A 15,317-nucleotide genomic window follows, 5' to 3' on the forward strand; every position below is an offset into this window, starting at 1 on the left:
TACATATATTGTGCAGTGATCACAGCAAGTCTCTTAACATCCATCACACAATAGTTATAAATATTTTTTCTTGTGATGAGAACTCTTAAGACCTACCACTTAGCAACTTACCTTATGCAATACAGTATCATTAACTATAGTTGCTATGCCATACATTGTTTCCCAAGACTTGTTTATTTTATAACTGGAAGTTTTTACTTTTAACTCCCTTCACCCACTTCTCTCACCTCCCACACCCTGCCTCTAGCAACAAGCCAATCTCTCTCTGTAACTCTGTTTTATTTTTTTAAAGACTCTACCTAGACGTGAAATCATACAGTAGTTTTCTTTCTCTAACTTATTCACTTAACATAATGCCTTCAAGGTCCATCCATGTTGTTGCAAATGGCAAAATTTCAGGGGTTTTGTGGCTGAATAATATTACACACACACACACACCCCTTCCTTATCCATTCAGCCATTAATGGACAATTAGATTGTTTCCATATCTTGGCTATTATAAGTGATGCTGCAATGAACATGGGGTACAGGTGCTTTTTGAGTTTGCATTTTCATTTTATTTGGAAGGATACCTAAAGTGGAATTTCTGGGTCATATGGTAATTCTATTTGTAATTTTTTTTTGAGGAACCTCTATACTGTGTTCTGTAGTGGCTGCATTCAATTTACATTCTCACCAACAGTGCATGAGGCTTCCCTTTAGTCCACATCTCTTCCAGTACTTGTAATTTCTTGTCTTTTGATAGTAGCGATTCTAACAGGTGTGAAGTGGTATCTCATTGTGGTTTTGATTTGCCTTTTCCTGATGATGAGTGATGTTGAGCATCTTTTCATGAAGCTGTTGGCCTTCTATATGTCTTCTTTGGGAAAGTGTCTATTCAGGTAGTCTGCCCATTTTTTACTTGGGTTGTTTGCCTTTTCATACCAAGTTATACGAGTTCTTTATATGTTTTAGATATTAACCCCTTATCAGACACAGGATTTGCAACTATTTTTCCCCATTCAGTAGGTTGTCTTTTCATTTTGTTGATGGTTTCCTTTGTTGCACACAAGATTTTTAGCTTGATACAGTCCCACTTACTTATTTTGCTTTGGGTGTCAAATCAAAAAATCATCTGTAAGACCAACGTCAAGATGTCAAGACCAGTTATGTTTTCTTCTAGGAGTTTTATGGTTTCAAGTCTTTAATCCATTTTGCATTAATTTTTGTGTATGATGTAGAATAGTCATCCAGTTTCATTCTTTTTCATGTGGCTGTCTAGTTTTCCCAACACCATTTATTAAGGGGACTGTCTTTTCCTCATAATATATTCTTGCCTCCTTTGTTATAAATTAATTGACCATATATGTGTGGGTTTATTTCTGGACCATTTATTTCATGCTACTGATCTGTGTGTCTGTCTCTATGCCCATCCCATACTGTTTTGACTACAATAGCTTTGTGATACAGTTTCAAATTAGGATGTGTAATGCTTCTAGCTTTGTTCCTTCCCAAGATCGCTTTGGCTACTTGGGGTCTTTTGCAGTTTCATACGCATTTTAAGATTGTTGTTCATTTTTGTGTTTCAGTATTATGACATTAGAATTTTGTTAACGATCACATTGAGTCCATAGATTGTTTTGGGTAGTGTGGACATCTTAATGATGGTAATCATTCTAATCCATGAACACAGAATATCTTTCCATTTATTTGTGTCTTCTTCAATTTCTTCCATCAACATCTTGTAGTTTTCAGCATATAGGTCCTTCACCTCTTTGGTTAAATTTATTCCCAGGTTTCTTATTTTCTGATCTTCCTATTAAGCAGGACAGCTGGGTAGGTACTGTCATCTTCCACCAGGAGGCATCTAAGGTCTTCTTGTTTTTCCTTCTGTGACTTTGGTGGCCACTGATGCTCATTGCCTAGATCCATTAAGTCATTAGGAATTGCAAAGTCATATTTTAATTTTGTCATTGCTTTTCCATTTAATAGTGGGAATACTTTTATATAGAGATATTTTCTCATTAGCTACTTGGTTATATGAGGTATAGTTCAAATAAGAAAGAAGAGACAAATGCTCAATTGTTTCCCTTTATTTACTATTTTCAGTATAATAAATTGGTCCTCTAATATCCTCTAATGGTAGCAAATTGATTTTCTAGTATCATGAACTCATAGAATAAAATGTATCTAATATGTTTCAACCCAATGAAGTTATTATCCCTACTAATGGTTGAATTGTCCCATTTTCGGTCAGTGGGGCACTCATCAGACTGACTCCCAGATTCTTTTGACATAACTCGAGTAGATTTTTATTTCTTCCTTGCTCTCTGGTATAATAAAATGGCTTAGTCTCATCTTACACGTTTCTTGCTCCAGCCAGTTCTTCAAGGAGCCCTGCCTGATTTCCTTTTAATAAGAAACAATATTTCAAGGCCACAAGCCAGACACCAGCAATTCTCTTTGCTTCTGGGTTGATTGTTGTTTCTTAGAATTTTCACAGGACAAGTTAGGAAATATATGTGGGTTGTTGTTGTTGTTGTTTACTAAAACATATCTTCCATTCATATCAATGCTCCTATACTTCAGGATCTAAAAGAAGCCGTGGAAAATTCCGAGAGGTGGCACACATAGTTAAGAATGTAATGTAGTAGGAATACAAGTAATAACAGCACCTCGTATTTCTGAAGCAATGTTGCCTTTAGAAATGTGTGGCATCTTGGCATTTTGTCTCATTTATCCTTACCACATCTCTCAGAGAAACTGAGGCTTCACTTGCTCCATGTTACATGTGGGGAAAACAGAGCCACGAGAAGTGTGAGCAGGAACCGAGTTAGAACTGAAGTTCTTCATCTCCCACATCCCTCTCCCATTTGTCTATGTGGCAAATGCAAGATTTTTACAGTCTTTGGATGCTGTTCCCCACTGAATTGTCACATAATTGGCAGGCTTTGTCCCCGTGCCTGCCTTGCCTGGCACTCTCTGGAATCCTAAGTGATCATATAGAGAGCCTTAACTTACACAAGCTGTTGCCTCCAGAGTCTCCTCATAAATGAGGCAATCTGCTTCCATAGGCCTTCCTCCTCGGGAGCTAAAATAAATAACACCGAGTGTAATAAATGCATGCCATGAACAGCAGCCTGAGAGAAACAGTCTCCTGTCCATCTCTAAAGGAGAGTTATATTTCATTTTTAAATGATGCTTCTCCTTCTACGTCACTAGGGTCATTTTTGAAAGCCAGCTGTTCATGGGAAAAGTCTTTCTATCCCCACAGAGTACTACTGTATAAAGTTTCAAGGCTGAGTTCAGCTTGAAATCTGAATTTAATATTGTGTGGAATCACAAGGAGAAAAGCAATCAACCCGCCTCCTTGAGTGAGTTTCTGGAAAGGAATCCGAATTACCATGAACATGTGTTTCTCATTCCAGCTGGAAAGCTCCGGAGTAATCAAGGAAACTCTTTTCTCCACTCTGCCCCACCCACTTTTATCTTTCAGTGTCTGTTGGGTTTGAGTATGAGACCTGCCCCAGTCTAATTCTGTGGGAGAAAAGGACCGCCCTCCTTCAAGGATTCGAGCTGGACCCTTCCAACCTCGGTGGCTGGTCTCTGGACAAGCATCACATTCTCAACGTTAAAAGTGGTATGTGGGCTCATTTTCTTTCCCAAATACAGCTCCTCCAGAACCTTCTCTGCAGCCTTGACATTCAAGGGTAGACTGTCCTCTTCCCTCAGCATTTTTCATCAAATGTCCAAAATACTCATAGGTTTTTCCACCTTCTCCTTTAAGTTTTTTTAAGATTTATTTATTTGAGAGAGAGAGCACATGCAAGCAGAGGGAGAGGGAAAGAAAGAGAATCTCAAGCAAACTTTGCACTGAGTGGGGAGCCCAACGTGGGGCTCAATCTCACAATGCTGAGATCATGACCTGAGCCAAAACAAAGCCTAAGATGCTTAACCGACTGAGCCACACCACACACCCCTCCATCTTCCCCTTTTAACTGTCAAAGAATGTTGGGCTGTATTTCCCCAACCATCTGCCTTAGTGTACCTCACAATTCTTCTTCAGTTACCCCTACAAATGATATCTTAACCTTAGGGGTCAGTGCCCCATTACAGCTCTCTCAGCATCATGAGGTAATAAAGGAGTTCCTCACAGGTCAAAATTTCCTACTGTTTCTCTTCTAACACTGCCCCTTGCCCTCCATAAGCCGATAGAAGTATCCTCCTGCGAAGGCTGCAGTAACCATCCCCAATTCCTTTCCCCAAGGAATCCTACACAAGGGCACTGGGGAGAACCAGTTCCTGACACAGCAGCCTGCCATCATCACCAGCATCATGGGCAATGGCCGCCGCCGAAGCATTTCCTGTCCCAGTTGCAACGGCCTTGCCGAAGGCAACAAGCTGCTGGCCCCAGTAGCTCTGGCTGTTGGAATTGATGGGAGCCTCTTCGTTGGAGATTTCAATTACATCCGGCGCATCTTTCCCTCCCGAAACGTGACCAGCATTTTGGAGTTACGGTAAGTGGCCACACAGAAAACCTTCCTTTGCTCTTTTGCTCCCATTGCTACAGAGCTTCACTGGGTAAATGATAATTACATTGGGGATTCTCCAGAGAATATATATTCCACATAATGGGCTGAGCTTTGAAACCTAGGTGCAGAATCAAATAAGGGTTGGGAAATTGTTTTTTGAATCTATGAAACACAACCCATGTATTTGATACAATTGTTAACACCTGACTTAAAAACAAGGGTGAAAGCTTTAGGTCATGGTGCTTGAGATGGGACCTGAGTAGCTGTGTTTTGTAAAACCTCCACACAAGAATCTGACACATCCCAGAGAAAGAACCAGGACTTCAAGATATGGGTCTGCTTTAGTGGTTTCAGAAGTGATGCTTCTTAAAACTACAGACTGCTGGAGCCCACCCCAGAAGCACTGATTGAGTAAGTTTAGAGAAGAGCCAAGGCATCTTTTATCCTTGACAAGCTCTGAGGAAGCTGGTGAGGTACATCAGGGTTTGAGAACCACAGATGTTCATTGACTAATTCACATGTTTATATTGAGTGTCTCTCTGCACTATCTTTCTATAAATTCTCTGGTTCTTTGCACATTCACTAGGATATGACTTAGAATTGCTGCATAGGCCTTGCTAGGCAACTTCTGGCCACACCTGATAGAGTCCTCCTGGTCATTGCTTGCTACTACATGTGAAGTCCAGACTCCTCTGTGCTGGGCAAAAGTTCTTGTAAACTCTCTTCCTGGGAAAGTTAACTCCAGGCCCTCAAACCTAGTTCTGTAACTGGAGAAGAAATGAAGTCTATAAATAAGGGATAAAATTCTTGGTGAATGTGTAATATGTATCAAGACTATCTGCCAAGGGAGGAGGGGACAGTTGGGAATAAGCAAAGCCCTAGTTGTTGTATTTGTGGTCTGATAGGGAACTTCAAATCATGTGGACAAATTAAAAATAATAATGATGATGCATTAAGAGAAACCTAACAGGGTAAAAACTAGGGCTATGGTGGGGATTGGGAGGGTTAAGGAAGCTATATGAGACAGAGTAGTCAGAGAAACATTTCGTACTATGTGACATTTGAGATGGGACCTGAATGATGAAGTCAGCCATGTGAAGATCTGGGAAAAAGTATTTCAGGCAGAGAGTAAGTTGTGCAAAAGCCCTGATATAAACAAATAATCTGGTTTATTTAAGAGACTGATGTAAGTCCAATATGGCCTGGAGGGTAGTGAGGTCAGGAGAAAGTGTCTCTGAGGAGGTCAGAAAGGTCAGAAGGGGACTAATGCTTCAGCATCTTACGACCTTGTTGACAAGTGTAAATTATATTCTCATTACAATGCATGGCTATTAGATGTTGAAGTGGAGTAGAGTTGACATGACATAATTTTCCTTTTTTAAAGATTATTTTGGTCATTGTGTTAATGAATGGACTGTAGGGTGCAAGTGTAGAGGCACAGAAGGCCACAGGGAAGTGTAACAGTTGACCAGGATTTGGGTGATGGTGGTGTGTAGCAGGGGAGATAAGGGAGTGTTCCAACTGGGAGATATTTTCAAAGTAAATGTGATGGGAATTGTTGATGGATCAGGTGGAATAAAATAGAGGAAAGAAAAAAAAAAGAAGAATCAAGGGTGATGACTAGGATTTTGACCTGGGCAGCTGCATAGGTGGTGGTGCCTTCTGAAGTAGCCTCAGCTACCACGTGAAGGACTTAGAGGAAGTAGCAGGTTTGCACCTGCCTTTTGGTGGCCCCTTCTAGGAGAAAGATAAGTGACTGGAGGATCAGCAAGTGCTGCTGAGTATTCCTGGGAGCTGCAACTGTGCCAACCACTGGGAGGGATTAAAGGAGAAAGAGAGAGAGAGGAGAAAACCCCAACTCCACCTCAAGAAGGTTATAGCCTCAGAGATCCAGCGGGCATTTACTGAGCATGATGTTAGCCAAGCATATGCTGAGCTCTACAGGTCTAGGAGGGGAAGAAACAGGCTCAAAGGGCGCCCAGGTGAGGGTCACAGATGGGCACCAGGAAGGGAGAGACCATTCAGACTCACTGTTCTAGAAGAACCAATGACCCATCATGGAAACAAGGGGAGGCCATGGGGTGGACTAGGAAGGTATAATAACCAAAAGATGAACAATGAGAGGAGGAAAGAGATAAAATAGAAAAGGCTAGATAATCCTCAAGCTGTCAAATTGATAATCAGATGAACCACATTTCCTAGAGCTCCCCAGCTAGGTCTCCTTCCCAAAACATTTATTTCCCTTTTTATCCTAGGAGAGTCCTCTCTTCAGGATTCCCATAGGCAGTGGAGAGCCAGGGAAGGAGGCAGGGAAGGGGGTGAAGGTAGCATTCTGCTTTCCCATGAGGGATGCATTTTTTTTTTTTAATCTGGCATTTTTTTTTAAATCTGGCAATTTGTCCACATTTCACGCTTACTTCTTTGTTGTGGCTCTAGGTGATCAGCCAAACCAGCACTTGCCAGCTACATCCCTGGCTCCAAACTACTCATGCTACTCACTCTACTTAAATACTTTCTCTATCTAATCTGCCTCATTGTGTCCATCTTTAAAGCTCATTTTGAAGGTTCCTGTCTTCCATAAAGCCTGACCACCCTTGCAAAAATAATTCTCACCTTCCTCTGGGTCACTTCAACTCTAGTTTTCCACCAAAACTGACTCTCTTTACTGCCTTGTTTTTCAGTTATTTCCATGCAAGTCTTCAGGGCCCTAGTGTTTGCACTTCTAGAGTGCAAATGCCTTTGGCACTTTGCCCCTTGATACCTAGGGCCCTGCCTGGTCCACACCGGGGGCTCACGACACATTGCTTGAGTTAAAGGAGACACAGACCAGTGTCCTGCCTTTTGTTGGACTTTCTCCCTGATTCCAGGTCTCTCAAGTTGTAGAGGCCACAACTTTGATGATAGGAGCTAAAGGCCCTCTCAGAACAAGCCACGCTTCACCCACATGGTGACATCAAGCTAGAGGGAGTGTAACTGCCAATTTCCCTCAACAGATGTGTGGTTTGGTTTGGTTTGACTTTTAAACTTTTTAACCACCTCTGGACTTATTCTTGCTTTCATCAGTCAAGTATCCAGAGATGATTAAAAGTTAAGCTTTTACAAGAACACTGGTTTGATTTTTCTTTTCTTCCCACTACATACCAGAAAACAAAGGGCTGTCAATCCCCTCTCTTCAAAACAGTAACCAGCAGAGGGAAGGAGGAGGGGAAAGAGAACTGTCTTGCTTATGTCTTTTCTCCATTGTGAGTTGGCAGCTGAATGATTTCGTTTCAGAAGTCGGTGCCCTTCCAATCTCACTTCATACCCCAGAGCTGAGCCTCTGAATCAGAATTGTATATAAATGTTCCCATGGTTCCTTCACTATCCTTCTCTATTCCTCCTCCTTTTGCCTATCCAAAACATCAGGGGCAAAGTTCTACACACTTGGAAAACTTCTAATGTTAAAAAGAGCTGCCTTCTTAGGTAAAATGGTCATCACTTGTATGTTTCAGTTCCCTTGGCGTTCAAGACATTTTCAACATCCACTTTCCCAAAAAACCTGTTATCCACTCTTAGCAGCCCAATTCCTTTCTTACAACTACACCCTCTCTAGGTGATCCTTGGAAAACCCAAGGCTTATAGAGTAAATTTATCAGTCACTGACATCCTAGAGTGCATTTCTGTTTTGGGAAAATCTTACCTTCCTCCTCAACTTGAGATTATCTTAGGGATTGGATCACAATTTAAGGCAATAAATTATAAGGTATGGGACAGTGCCTCTCTCCCTTTTCTTAACTTGACCTCTTGTACTAAAACATAAGAATCTCACACTTTCTATGATATTTGAAATTCTTAAAAAAAAGTATTTTCCAAATTCAAAATTATATTATGATATTAAATATCACTTCCACTTCCCAACTAAACACTTCCCCATGCTGAGATTCTGACAGTGCTGTTGAAGTGGGGCGACAGCCGCATTGCATCAGAGAAGAGCTTTAGGGAAGGGAACTGTCCAGTCCAGACATGTTAGTGCTGAAGAGGGAAGAGTCACAAAAAAGTGGGAGCCTAGGAACGAGGGCAAGGGCAGCAGAGGTTGGAAGAATCATTCACCAAAGATAAGCTTCGCCTGAGAATTTCAACAGGAGACGCTGCTTGATACCAGTATAGAATGTTAGGGAGGAATAGATGGTTCTAGTTACCAAGGAAATGCTTTCCTTGTCTGGTCAGAGTATAAACACCAAGGTCATGAAACAAAATACAACACAGCATCCCTCCCCAGAAAAACAATAACCACAATATTCCCATGAAACTTTGAGCAATTCTTGGCACTGTTTTCAAAGCCCTTTTACTAAGACGGGTCCAGCTTTCATGGAGCCTGAATCTTACATAATTTCAGAGTGAAACTGAATATTACTCAGGATCAGAAAAGAAACCAAAACAAATTACACATTTTGAAAAACTGAAAGTTAGTACAGACATCACAAAGTCCAGATAAGTTGCCTAAATTTTTTTATTCATTAAGTACTAGTACACTTCCATGATATTTATTTTCCTACACTTTTTGGCTGCATACTCTTTGATCATCTTTTAATATGACAATGATTTTATAATGTCATTATCTATAGAAAGAATAGATCAATATTCTGTCTTTCCTCTAGGATAATGATAGTCAAAATGTGTTTCAGATAATTGATAAATTAGTAAATGTTTCATGTTCACAATTGATTACTGCTGATGTTGTGAAAATTGTTAAGAGTTTAAAATTTGGGAAAACCTTGATCAAGCTTCTTTCATAATATTTCTGGGCACTTCAGGTTTCTTTGTACAGTGAATAATCTGAGTAGTCTTTGAGTGGACACTCATGAGCCAACTTGTCATTGATGTCCTGGTAATAGTGAAATATTCTGTGTAAGTCTTCAGGGTGCTAGTGTGTAAGCTTCTGTAGAGCAGGCACCTCGGGCGTCTTAGCCCTTTGATGCCTAGAGTAGTATTTGGTCCACACCAAAGCTTCTAGACCCCCTGCTTGAGTTAAAGGAGACACAGACCTGTGTCCTGCCTTGTGTTGGAATTTGTCCTTGGTTCCATGTCTCTCAAGTTGTGGAGGCCATTAACATCGATGGAATGAGCTAGGGGTCCACTCAGAGTAAGCCAAGCCACACCCATTTGGTGACATGGGCATTACACTCCCACTAATAATGCTAGATTAATCTGCAGAATCTGAAAGCCACTCCTCTACCATAATGACTAGCAATAATCTAACTAGACAGAGAAAGAACTCCATATGAGTCACATAACCATGCTCCCCCAAATCTAAACTAAATTTATCCCAACCAGCTTCCCTTTCCTTAGAATTCAAACAAACATAAAACTGGAGCCACTCCAGTTTTACCCTATTCTATGGCATAGAGATAGTTGGAAAGGAAGGAGGCAATAGTCTCAACTGATTGCAGCTTTGTGATTCTGAGCAGAACATGAGTGACTGGAACAAGTCCAAGGCATGGTCTGCCCAGCACTAAGGGAAGCAGCCTCATTTCTTCCTACTCTCACTCAAGAACCCATTTTCCCAGTCCTTTCTCTCTCAAGGGCTCGCTACTAAGAATCAACACCAAGGAGATGAGTATGCCGTATCCATATTTACTTGCTCCCATTCACAACAAAGTTTGGAAGACAAACACACACACATAAATCACAACACAGCCTGATGAGGGCTCTGCATGATGAACTGAGTGTGCTTGGAGAGCCCTGAAGACCTCCCAGAAGACTCACTGAGACACAGTGTGCAGAGCTAAGCCATCTTGATTCTTGAATCCAAGGCCACCTTGCCCTCAAAGGCTCTGCCTAAAGGGTTTGCATCATTGAGGCATGGACACACAGCTTAGGTCTGTCCTTGTAAGGAAGGCCCCAGTGCTGATCTACATAGACTGACTCAGTGCTGCTATTTTAGGTTGTTGGCTGCTAAGCACCCTCTCTGCCAATGGCCCTGGGCTGGAATAGCAGTGACTCAGCCTTTCTCCAAAGCTCATATCCATATTATCATTTGGACTATACCCTCAGTGACTTGGTCTCCCCACTCCTGCCCTTCTCCTTTCCCCAGCATAGATATTATATTAATCAACTTAAAGCAGATGGTCTCGGGAAAGAAGTAGGTCAGGTCTGCAGACCCAAATCCCATCCAGTCTTTTCACAAAATCTTGACTAAAAAACTGGAATTGATATTGCAATAATTAAGAGCCAAATATGACTACCACTGGTGGCAGATAACATTTCACTTTCATTAAGCAATATAAAATAGACGCGAGAATTCCCGGCTGCCACCCTGACATACCAGGCTTTGCAGAATGAATCTTAAATTGCACTATGTCAGTCAGAGCTCAGGAGTTATCAGCATCATTTAATTAACTTTTTTTTTTTTAACGAAAACTAACACGTTGGAATAAAATATAAAAATGTAATCCCTGTGCAAACCCACTACTAAGCATGGCCCCTGGCAAAGGCCCAGGCTGCACCTAAGCAGGAATCAGGACATTAAGCCCTCTTTGTCCCTTTCCTGAAACCTGGCTCCTCAACCAGAAGGGAAGAGGGTTTAAGGACTCCTTCCACTGTGGTCTTAGAAGCCTCAGGAATGAGAAGCAGTTCTCTTTATTGAGACCTTAGCTTCTTTCCTCTTCGCCTAATGGTGTTAACTCTAGCCACTTTCCTGTTGAAACTGGCATGTATTTTTGTTCTAAAAACAAAAACAAACAAACAAAACATTTACCACTTTCCCAGAAAAGGAACAGTAACCGGAGTCTTTGGCTGCAGTTATGAGTGGATATTAATAGCCATGAATTTCACCTATGGGTGTTATCTGTAAGAAAGAATGCATATTTGGGGTCCCACACATGCAGAATGAGACAGGGAGAGGGAAGGTGTCATGGAGCAGGGATAGGAAATGGTTAAGACTCTCAGGGTCCAAGAGAATGATTGCCAAACTGCAGATGGATTTGGGAAGAGGCTTTCTTGGGTGGTGCGGACTCTACCCTGTAATGCACCAATGGCAAATAGACGGCACAGGTGGCACCAGGCTCCCTCCCACACCCAGGACAGACATTACAAATGAGTCACAACACTCTTTACAGTTGGGCTTGCATTCGGCTTCAGAATCATACTCCCGCCCTCCTGGCAGCCATTACTCATCAATAGGTATTGGCACTCGAGAGGTGACCTATTTGGCATCCTTTCTTTAGCCGGAAGACCTGTTTCACCTGTTGCCACCTATGTCATGGGACAGCCACATTTCTGGTCAGAGAATTCAAGCATTCTTGTCTAGATTTTTCAATGGCCAGGAGGAGTCCAAAATCAGGAGTGCTCCCCACATGACTGAATCAGGAGCTGTCATCCAGAAGGGGAAAAAAAAAAAAAAAAGACTTTTTTTGGGCCCCTTTATGTAAGAAATAAAAATGTTGTGTTTGCTTTATCATCAATTCTTCAGCTAACTGTTTGTTCTTTTTCCTTCTGTTTTCTTTCTATAAAGAAATAAAGAGTTTAAACATAGGTAAGACCAAGAACTCTTTCCCGTATAATTTGATATGGTTCGTTTGCTTCCTTGTGTTTGCTTTTTGTTTTGTGCTTCTTGTGTAATGTTGTGTATTTTTATGTACCAAATATAGTAACTTTTTTATGTGCTAATTGTGTGTTGTGGATATGATAAGCTTTAGCAATTATGAAATGCAGTCAAAAAGCAACCAAATAAGCTGACAGTAATTAGAATTTCCGGGAGATGCAAGTGCAAGATAATGAACCCTCAGCGAACTTTTATCCCGACTGCTCAGTGCGGTCCATAATTGGGCTAAACAGTTGAGGCAAACTTCTGGCTTTTGTAAATGCTGGACTGGGTTCACAAAAGCTTTAATGAACTGGAAACGGGTCAAAAACTCATTTTCAACTCATTAATGATTTTTTCCCCTGGATATATGGTCATTTTAAAAAAAATAAGTTAATTGCCAATCTGCTGGTCAGAATGAATCCAACAGTCAGATGCATTGGGAATTTTCATAGAGTTAAATCACTTTTAAGGAGTAGGAAGGGCGTAGTCCAAGTAGTTTTCATCTAAATAGCCTTCGTCATTCAACTGCTCCAGGTTATCATTTAAAACAATATTGGTAAAATTCACATATATAGTGCACAACACACATATGTGTGCATATGGCTCTGGGGAGCTTCCCATTACAAAGTCACGAAAATGTCAGGACCCCAGGTTGCACTGAAATGGAGGAAAAGTGACCTTTTTATTTAGAAGAAGATAGAAAAGCAAAATGACATATTTTAAAACTCAAGGGAATGCTTCTTCTTACTTCTTGAAATGAAACAGGGAAGGGACTTCTTCCTGATGTTACATGAGAATTAGACATAGAGAGGAGTCAGGTTTTACAGGATCATCAAAGTCTGTGGAAAAGCCATGCATATAAGCCCTTGGCCGCCTCCTCCATACTCCAAATCTGGGATGCTTCTAGGTGCCCCAACTGGGCCAAGTTTAAAAAAAAAAAATCAGCAATTCACATACCCCATTTGACTTTCACCATAGCCACAGATATGGAAACAAGGCTGTCCATCTCCCCAAGAGTCTCTATAAGAATCTTGGTTGGGATGGGTATGACACCATGGGGAAGAATAAGACCCCAGCAATGACTGACCCCACATCCTCACACATCTGCTCTTCTGCCAGAGTTTTTGAAAAGCCTCTTTGAATCGGGCTCCCTAGAAAGCCCAGAATTAATTATCTTGCTCATAGATAGGCACAGATGTGCAGTGCCCTCATCCTTCTGTTGATCACGCCAGCCACTATTCATTCAGTAACAAAGTACAGCATCTAATTAAAAAATGGCATGAAGTTTTCCCTTTCTGCCCTAATTTGTTTTGCATATGTGGATATTCTCTAAAGACTTAATAGCCAAAAAAAAAAAAAAAAAAAAAAAAGAAAAGAAAGAAGAAGAAGAAGAAGAAGGTAGGGAAGGAAAGAAAAGGAACCCTGGTAGCCTACTCTTTTAAACAAGTGATCTAGGCTCGAATTTTAGAAAGACCTTGACTTCCAGTTCAATTATGTGTCTTAATAGCAACCTGAGGAGAAGCTGGAATTAAAGATGGTCTCGATTCACAAACTGTTCCTAAAAATAGCTTCATAGTTCTTTTCTTCCTTAAATCGGGGAAGAACCCAAATAGGGGTGTTTTAATTAGTAATTTACCAGCTGATGTCTACAAGACACATGCATCCAACACAATCATCCCCTCATCTTGCCTTCACCTCTCCTATCCTTTTCCTTCCCATAATTCCAAACTACAATGGAAAAATAACTGAAAAACAAGAGGCCTGTGCTCATTTTCAGCATGTGGCATCAAAACCTTGTCTACCACCCTAGGGCAGAGAGGCATTGACTAGAGGTATCCTAAAGGCAGTGATTTAATAACAGTATAGGAATAGCATGAGCTCCTGTTCTGTTGGGAACCTCTTATAACGCGACAGACACTGCAAAGGGAAGAAACGGTAGGGTTTTGAGCCAAAAGGGACATGTGCAATGACCTGATTTTTTCATTATCCAAACCAGCAATCTAGGACCCAACACAGCCAAGAGACTTACCTCAGGTCACCAGCTGTGTCAGTGTTGAGTTTAGAGTTTCCTGTGTCTTAGTCTGTCCTGATCTGCAGCATATAGAACAGCTAGATGCACGGCAGAGAAAGAGATCCAAGTCTCTGAGGCTTAGTGCCTTCCTATTACATTTCTCACACACAAGAGAATTTCTGTCCTAGTGTAGCTTAGGGCCTTGGCAGATCTTGGTTCACACCTGTGGCCTCACTATTACCCAAATTCAAAAACTATGTCTCCTCCCTCAGTAATCCATATTCTGGGTGTGATATCAGCAAGACATCAAATTTCTTTAAAAAAAAAAAAAAGTCAACTTTATTCATATCCACACTGAACAAGAGTAGAGAAGATCTGAGGTGTGGACTGGGGAATCCCTCTTGGAACCTCCCAACACAAAGTTAGGAAAACTCTAGGTTGCCCCAGTCTTCATGATCTGGTATCCTGGAAGCACTGAGAAAACATGAACTAGAAAGAAAACCTTGTCTCAGGGAAGTGTTCCTCAATTCCACTTGAGAAACATATCAAACCCAAAGGGGGAAGTAAAGAAGACTGATACACACAAAACATAAACACAAAAGCAGGACCAGAGCAGAATCTTTCCTACCAGCTAAGTGAAACTGTGGTATTTTAGCACGACGGGAAACCGTGAACCCTCTGCGTAGCCTGAGGAGCTCAGGTCCAGTTAGAAGGCAGTAGCTAAGAGCCAGGACATGTGAGAACACTAAGCTGTTGTGTTAGATTCTTTCCAGTTCAATAAAGTGGAAAGACGCTAGAAATGTCTAAAGTCTTGCTAGGATTTTTGTCACCTCTTTGATCCCGTAGGCCAGCTGCTTAGCCCCCTTCTCATTTCTCTCTGTGCTTCTTCCAAAGCAACAACCCAGCACACAAGTACTATTTGGCAGTAGACCCTGTGTCCGGCTCTCTCTACGTGTCTGACACCAACAGTCGGCGAATCTACCGAGTCAAGTCTCTGAGTGGAGCTAAAGACCTGGCTGGGAATTCAGAAGTGGTGGCGGGGACCGGAGAGCAATGCTTGCCCTTCGATGAAGCCCGTTGTGGGGACGGAGGGAAGGCCGTGGATGCCACCCTGATGAGCCCTCGAGGTAAAGGCTACCAAGGAAGAAAGCCCCTTGTCTCAAGCTTGGCTTGCCTCTTAACGGGAAATGAACTAAGCCCAGGCAATCCCAAATATAGCTTCCCCTATAGT

The 15,317-nt window shown here is 41.6% G+C and overlaps 1 protein-coding gene across 1 annotated transcript in view; it reads left to right on the forward strand.

The window, feature by feature from the left end:
* The window catches only part of TENM2 (teneurin transmembrane protein 2), a 479,009-nt gene that overhangs the window by 403,081 nt on the left and 60,611 nt on the right, over positions 1-15,317 (forward strand). The window contains exons 18-21 of the mRNA XM_059416332.1: positions 3,476-3,619; positions 4,247-4,496; positions 12,004-12,024; positions 14,981-15,213. Of these exons, the coding sequence (XP_059272315.1) occupies positions 3,476-3,619; positions 4,247-4,496; positions 12,004-12,024; positions 14,981-15,213 (648 nt within the window). The remainder of the gene's footprint in view (positions 1-3,475; positions 3,620-4,246; positions 4,497-12,003; positions 12,025-14,980; positions 15,214-15,317) is intronic.

The sequence above is a fragment of the Mustela nigripes genome, chromosome 12 (assembly GCF_022355385.1).
Source record: "Mustela nigripes isolate SB6536 chromosome 12, MUSNIG.SB6536, whole genome shotgun sequence".
Taxonomy (NCBI): domain Eukaryota; kingdom Metazoa; phylum Chordata; class Mammalia; order Carnivora; family Mustelidae; genus Mustela; species Mustela nigripes.